The sequence below is a fragment of the Aulostomus chinensis genome, chromosome 3 (genome assembly GCF_037954235.1).
Source record: "Aulostomus chinensis isolate RoL2024-O1b breed Wild chromosome 3, RoL_Achi_v1.0, whole genome shotgun sequence".
NCBI lineage: Eukaryota > Metazoa > Chordata > Actinopteri > Syngnathiformes > Aulostomidae > Aulostomus > Aulostomus chinensis.
This window is the reverse complement of record NC_141322.1, coordinates 8,208,453-8,216,491: the sequence shown is the minus strand read 5'-3', so window position 1 is coordinate 8,216,491 and position 8,039 is coordinate 8,208,453. Positions and strand designations below refer to the sequence as shown.

General features: G+C 38.7%; 1 protein-coding gene across 2 annotated transcripts in view; it reads left to right on the top strand.

The window, feature by feature from the left end:
- The first annotated feature begins 317 nt into the window (after nt 1–317).
- Nucleotides 318–8,039, top strand: part of pdrg1 (p53 and DNA-damage regulated 1) — a 15,812-nt gene continuing 8,090 nt past the window's right edge. Inside the window, exons 1-2 of one of the 2 annotated variants that reach the window (XM_086198456.1) lie at nt 318–480; nt 2,037–2,112. In XM_086198456.1, coding sequence (XP_086054582.1) covers nt 397–480; nt 2,037–2,112 — 160 coding nt within the window. In that variant the 5' untranslated portion in view covers nt 318–396. The remainder of the gene's footprint in view (nt 481–2,036; nt 2,113–8,039) is intronic. The other variant, XM_086198455.1, reaches the window with a different exon arrangement.

The following is an 8,039-nucleotide window of genomic DNA, read 5'->3' as shown; positions in this document are numbered from 1 at the left end:
AGAAAGAAACAATTCCTTGCGAAACAGATGTTCTCTTGCCCACCCAGCCCCCCCCATTGAAACCAATGTTATACCTCACCCCCTCTCCCATCCTGTGACCTGCCTGTGAAATTTGGTGAGATTTGGACCTTGTTTAGTGTGATTTTTTAAAAAAAGTTTTTAGTGTTTGAGTGTGCTTACAAACACCATTGGGTCTTCGCCTGAAGTACCCTCTGGCTCAGGCCCTAAAAAATGACTAAGGCAATATCATAAGAAGGTGACGATATGGAAAAAGTGATGCTATACAATTTAGCCTAGCATACTCCGGTACAGTAGGTGGCGATACGCACCAAATGACGTCTGGTGTGATTCGCCTTTAATTGAGAGGAAGTGGCTAAAGTACTTTTACTTGAACAAATGGACGCCACCTCTCAGCAGGCCGTGTATTATTTGTCGGAGGTCGAAGAAGCAGCCGAGGATGTTCTCACCAGTAAACAACAGGTACATTCGAACTCATATGGGATCGACAAGCTGTTCAAAATTAGTTGAACAAGCCACCTGCAGAACGGATACAAATTTAGATGGGAAGGTAGCTGATCTAAGCTAACTTTCCAAGTTGAAGTCTTACATCTTTTTCGTTTCAAAATGTATCATTCACCATAAATAATACGTCCCCATTTCGGTATCTATCAAGTGAGACATCTAAGATTTAAAAATGTGTAACTTTGGACGTTGACCTACACGTTTATTTTTATTTCATTCCTCTACCGATTTCAGTGAGATATTTTATTTTTATAACGTTAAGGGTTTTCCGTGGAGTACATTGGGTTTTGTCTATGGATAATATTACTTATGGTCTTGATTGTTCATGAGCTTTATCGCTGGGCTGTAATTTTACTCAGACTGCCGTTTGGCTTTTTTTCGTTCATCGCTTGTCTGTTCTACATTTACACTTCTCTCCTCTGAGTGTTTACTCGCTCTCTTGGCTGGCTAGTGTGTGTGGTATGTAGGTCATTGATGAAAAGTAAAAGAATTAAATAACGTAACCCAAAAAAGTCCTCCACTTATCCGAGTCCAGGTCGCAGGGGCAGCAGCGGCCAGCCGAGAGATATAATCCCTCCAGCATGTCCTGGGTCGCCCTGAGCCCTCCTCTGGGTTGGACATGCCTGGAAGACTTCCCGTGGGAAGCGTCCAGGAGGCATCCTCACCAGATGCCCGAAACACCTCAACTGACTCCTCTCAACATGGAGGAGCAGCAGCTCTACTCTCAGTCCCTCCTGAATGACAGAGCTTCTCATCCTATCTTTAAGGGAGAGCCCAGCCACCCTGCGGAGGAAACTCATTTCTTGTTCTTTCGGTCATTACACATAGCTCATAACCATAGATGAAGGTTGAAACAAAGATTGACCGGTAAATTAAGATGTTCACCTTTTGGTTAAGCTCCCTCTTTACCTCAACGGACTGGTTTAGCACCCCCATCACTGCGGATGCCGCCCCAATCCGCCTGTCAATCTCCTGCTCCATCCTACCCTCACTTATACACACGCACATAATAGATAAATAACTATTAAACGCATATTGATTAAACAAGACGTGTGAGAACAGTCCTTTACTTATTGCCCAGATTTGCCCGAGTCAGTAGAAACATTCGATCCATACCTTAGAATGATTGCTGTCATGAACAGTTTAACTTGAAAAAAGACCTGTTTGAGGACATCAGTAAAGAACTTTCTATGTGTGATGCCACTCAGTCTAAACTCTGAATACTCTATTTCCGAAACACACCTTGGCTCATAGAATTAACAAAAGTGGTAAAAAGTTTAAAAATTAATTTTTTTTTGGTGTAGTTTTTGTATCATCCTTAGAAATTGGCCGAGATCATAACCGCAAACCGCTGTTCTTATATCCAATATTCCTTAATATTGTATATCCATAATATAAACCTGTTAACCAACTGTTGTCTTTGTTCTCGGTATGAATCCAGGGCAGTTATTAGCCTCAATAATCACCCAACTAAACTGGTCTACAGTCTCACAGTGTGAACAATTTTGTTTCAGATCATGGACCTGGACACTAAGAGAAACAGAAACAGAGAAGCATTACATGCTTTGAAGAATGAAGTGTCAAATTCTGGTAGGTGACTCTCATGACAGGAAGTTTACTCAGTGGTGTGTGTGTGTTTGTGTGTGTTTGTGTGCAATGGCTTAGTTCAACTCAACAGTGATTACAGTGAATGACTTGACATAATGTGGAGATAGTTTGCTTGTAGATGACTGTATATGAAATCATACTATAAGCAATTGTTCACCAGAATGAATTTGTAAGCGTGTACCTTGTTGGCTCATGTATTCTGATCCAGGATCACTGCTAACCTGTTATAATGGATGTATAAAGTCCTTTGTGGCCTCAAAATAGATTGCTTGGTCAAAGGACTAAAAGTTTGGAATAAGAAAAAAAAATCGAATGACATCCCTGCTTCAGACTACAATTCTGAGCTCAGGTTTTGTTACGGTCAGGAATAAAGAGGAAAAGTCATTCAATTTTAAAATACAGTTTCAAGGTCCTTGAAAAGTTGTAGGAAACACTATATTTTTTATAGGTTTTGGTAAAGTCGTGGAAGTGGAGCTAAAAAGGCATCAAATAGAATTACTAAATGACCCAATACTACTACTACTACTACTACTACTACTAAATAATAATAATAATAATGAAAATAATAATTAAAAAATAATAATTAATAAACATATTTGTGTAGCGCCTTTCAAAACACAAGTTAACAAAGTGCTTCACAGACATACAACACAATTTATCTACGCATTTCAGTAAGACAAAACAAACAAACAAGATGAGACGATAAAACAAATAAAAGCATGGGCAAAAGAGAACTCGGTTAAAAGCCAAGCTATAAAGGTGAGTTTTTAAGAGGGGTCTAAAAGAGGACACTGAGCTAGCTTGTCTGATTGCTAGTGGAAGTGCATTCCAAAGTTGTGGAGCCTAGCCTAGTAAAAAGATAGTATATAAATAAAATGTGAACTGGCATGTAACTGTCAAGGTATTTCGGTGTTGTGTGTGACAGTCTGGCTCTCTGTTTACAGGCACTTGTAGCCGTAGCAAATGGACTACACTGACAACATGCTATGGAAGTACATATTCAATATCACATGTTTTTTTTTTTTTTTTTTAAATAAGCACAATTTAGGGCTGGAAAAATAAACTGACCCAAGCCGTGCAAGCACATTTGTGTGGGGACTTCCTATGTGGCTGGATCTGCTCTGTGAAGACTGATGAGCTGTTTGCCAAAAAATAGACTCATTGTGTATTTCCTGCAAAGCAGCACGCCAAGCCATTTCTGGGGGACATGTTAGCAATGACTAGCATAGCGGCGATCAGCTCAGGCTGCCACGGCACTGCCGTTGTGCAGCACCTCCACATTTGCACATATGCTGTTGCACTGCCCCTGTGTGGTACGCACATCATACACTGTGCAGGCACACATCATCAAGTAAAATATTTTGCAAATGTCAAGTTTCGAGCATTGTCATTGTTTGACGGAGTTATGTAAATGAAGATAACTATTTATTAGCATGCAAGGTCAGGGTACTATGCTGATACCCAAGAAAAGGTGCAACCAACTGAGAAAGTTAGTAGCACCAGTGCTACCAGAGGGAAAAGTTAGTCTAAAGCCTGGTTACACTCTTGAGCCCGTACCATGATTTTCCTGCTCATCATGAGGGCTGTGCCTCTGCCACTTGATGTAGCACTGTGAAGTCAAGTTCTGCAGACACCATTGGCTTGAAAAGTTAGTTCCTCTCAATTGCTCAGATGCACTTCCTGAAACTCTAACCTTATTCTCACGACTCTGAAGGCAGTACTCAAAACAAAAAAAATCAATTTTTCATAATACTAAACCACTCATGGAGAAGAACCTATGACACTCAAAATGGTCTTATCATTGCATAAACTTGTGACACTCAAAAATCAAAGTATTTGCATCAAAACTGGACACATTTGTAAGTAGTATTCTGTTAATGTGAAGACACACTGGAGACAATTATGAGGTAAAACTTTAGGACAGGGTATTGTCAAGGACCTCACAATTTGATTTGACTTTTATTCTTTGGGTCACAATTTGATATAGATTTGATTCAGTATTGGTTAATATGATTAGATATTGTTTCAATAGTATATGCAGATGACAGAAATACCCAGTCATAAAAAAAAAAAGTGCTGTCAGTTTCATTCTCATTTGGATGTCCACTAACCAACACCACCCATTTGGACGCCTCTTCGATGGCTGTGGTCAAACCCTGCTTCTTGCTCCATTTTCAGAAACACTGCAAGCTGGAACCTTTTTTATAGATGCTTGTGAGTGTTTAGTGATAAAAATTTTGTACCTATGTATCATAGTTCATAGTGTTTTCCATGCAGTGAAGTTTCAGGAAATGTCAGTTTATTTTGTTTAGCACCAAATCATAACAAAAGTTATCTCATGACACTTTACAATTAGAGAAGGTCGAGCACCTCACTCCTTATATTAGTTTACACCCACAATTCTCCATGAACAAGCACAGACTGCAATGAAAAAGATCTTCCTTTTATCAGGCAGGAACATAAAACACAACCAGGTTCATTGGGAATGGCCGTCTACTTTGACCAGTTGTGGGGAACGAGAGCAAGCGAGGACAGAGACAAAAAAAAGTAATGGAATTTAGAAAAATATAGAGAAGAAAAGAGAGGATGAAATGAAGGACAGAACGATAGACAGACAGGGAGGTAAACAGACTTGAAGGAGAAAGATGAGTGGAGAGAGACTGGGGGCAGAAAGCAAACAATAACAACATCAACAGTTTGCATCAACTTCAGCTAATAATATCATTTAAGTGCTAGCAAATACAACAAAAACACAGTGCTGGTGTTAATGTTAGTACTGGTAATATTCATATTAGTATTGTGAATACTGCACTAATCCTGATGCAAAGGGTGGCAGCTTGAGCCTTTTCAGTTCTGAAGCGTCCTCCAGCAGCAGCGTCAATCAGGGATCTAGGAAGTGGGGAAGCACTGCTACTGGAGCTTAAGGTTTAGTCTTTTGAGCCTGTCGAGGGCAGTTGCAAGGATCCCCTGCTCATCCTACAAGTGATGATCCTCAGCAGTATTGCAAGAGAGATCTCCCCTTCTTCACCCTCTATCAGACAGATAAACTGATCTTACCTTTCCTCAGAATTGATATGTTTCAACTTTCAACTGATGAAAGGTAAGGATTCTCATCTTATGTGTGCTGCACTGTTTCTGTCTCTTGATCTGTCTATCTGAAGATAGGCCTAATAATTTGTTTGATCTGTGTCTGTGGTCTTTTCTCAAACAAAGTGAAAAAGCACAAAAGCAATATCTTCATTTATACTACATGTTCTCATTGAGAAGTAGCTTCTTTTTCAAGAGAGCTTGTCCAAGAAATGCCAGTGCAAGTAATAATGTTCCATGACACATTATAATATGTACAATATTGGATTAAAATACAGTGAAATCAGAGGAGGGATCAAAACCGGATTAAACCCATATGCCAAACAGAACTCCATTCAAAGTAGCATTGACTTGTGTTGATGAAGTGAGTAGAGCTGCAACTAACAAATATTTGATTAATCTATGCAATTGATTTTGACCATCAAATGGCAAATTATTTTATCTTTTATTTGGGGCTGGGATTTTTGAGCCAGTTATCAATTTTGGACAGCAAATTGTCACCAATAATTGATATGTGCAACTACTGACTAGTAAAAAGTATGTGTTGCCTTGACCAAGTAAGTGAATTTTTATACTGGACTGAAAATAGACCCTTTTTTGTTCATTCTGAAATAATTTTGTACCGATATGAGTTTCTAAAGGTACTCAAAAGGCTAATTTCTTAAACATGTATCTTTATTATAAAATATTTAACATTGTCATACATGACTATTTGAATAGAGACCAAATCACAACTGAAGCACTTTTGCGCTTACTATGGGTTTTTCCTTAAGTCTGAATTCTTGCTTGTGTTGTATGTCGCTTTGGGGAAAAGCGTCTGCTAAATGAAATTGTAGAATTGTAGAAAAATAAATTAGTATAACAAACAAGGCGGAGGCACTGGAGTGCTCTCTGCTGGACAAACTGTTACACTATTTTTAAATCCCCATATGCACTTTTAAATGCATTTTAAGTGCAGTAAAAAGTTGTTTTTTTATATCAACATATTTTGGAAAACATATACACCAATGCAATATATTTGTGACAGGCCCATGATAGGCTGATTAAGGACAACATATCAGCTAACCAATATAATGGGCTGGCCCTAATTTTTAATCAAGCAGTCAGAAACCTAACTTTTAAATTTACTATATAAAACAACAACAAACACAATGTTGATGAAATTGTAAATGGCAAATTAATAATAATTATTAATAATAATTAATTAATATTAACTCTGCCTGTCTCTCCTATATATGTCTTATTGCATGTTTTACACGGTATCTCACATATTATGTCACTTTTTTTCTCTGGGGTGATTTGATCTTTGGGGTGTACCAGTATTTGCCATAGTTTTACATGAGGTTTGACAGTGGTACTGATACGATGTTTTCGCATTATTAGCTGAAGACGCTCTGTAACCCCTCTGACATATGGTAAGGTGACCATGCCAAGGCAGAGGTTCTCTGGTCTTGAACCTCCCTTCCTTTTCGTTTCTGGTTTGTTGTTTCTGTTGGCCTCACGTTAACCTTTTATTAATTACCCATGCTGGGGTACTGGCAGGCTTCGAGTGCCCTTGTGATATGTTCCTCCTCCTCATCCCTGTCCTGTGTGTCTGGTATTATGTTTGATCTGTGAAACAATGTGCGGACCACTGAAAGTGTATGGACTGTTGGGTGTTTGATGGCCACAGTAAGTATTGGTCAGTCTGTATTGGCTTTCTATTAACCTCGATCCTGATGCTGCCGTCCCTGCCGCCCTATCTTCGAGGTGTGATACTGGTCTGGTGTACTAGATATTTGTAATTGTGTCTATTTTGCCCTCGTCTACTAATGGATTTAGCAGAGCTTTCAGTTTCTCTTTCTTGTCCGCTGTGGGATCTGTTTTCGAAACTTCGTAAGTGGTTTTATCATCCAGCATGGTAGTCATTTGACTTTCGTATTGTTCTGTCCATTACAACCATTGTTCTGCCTTTGTCTGCAGGTAATATCCGTATAGATTTCTGTTTTGCTATTTCCTGTATAGCCTCCCATTCTTCCCTGATTGTCTTTGTGTGTGATTTTGGCCGATTCCAGTATCCCCGTTACTTCGTGCTTTCTCACCTATGGTTGTTATTTTCTGGCACGCTAAATCCGTTGCTACTATGAATTCTTCGTTTGGTATCGATTGTGGGGTTATGGCGAAGTTTAAACTGCCTGAGAACACTCGTTGTTCTATGTCAGTTAGTTGGTGTTTTGATAGATTACATACCCATTTTTTGCCTGTGTCGTGTTGTGCTGTGTTGTTGTTGACATCTCAAACCAACACCTGGTGATTCTTCTGATGAAGATGGCAGAAGCAGTCATTGAAACTGTCAAGGTGCATTAATGAAAACTAGCCTGTTTAGAAGAAATAGTAAATTAATTATATATTGTAAGTCTAAATGAATCTGTTTACTCTGTAAATGTCAAATGTTTTTCATTGTAATAGGTTGAAAAAAACAAGTTGAAGAAATATTAGCACTAAATTACAATTCTAAGATATTTTCATTTGAGCCATTATTCTGTTTCTGTTGTGTAGACAGAACAAATATCTTTCCATCCTTTGGTGTACATAGGTTATATTTTCAGTTTTATATACATGTTTCATATGAACATAAATTTTAAGTTATCCACAGGACTCATTGGGTGTTTTGCAAAGTGAAACCTCTGAAGGAGGCCATCTCAGTCCTAAAGCTCCTGCATAACCCTCTCTAGGACAGCATTCTACACAAGGATTTGATATTAAGATGGAATGCAAAGCATTCTTGACATAAAACTGTAGAAGCTACAGAAGAAGTTCCCTTTGGAGGAACTAATTTTCCT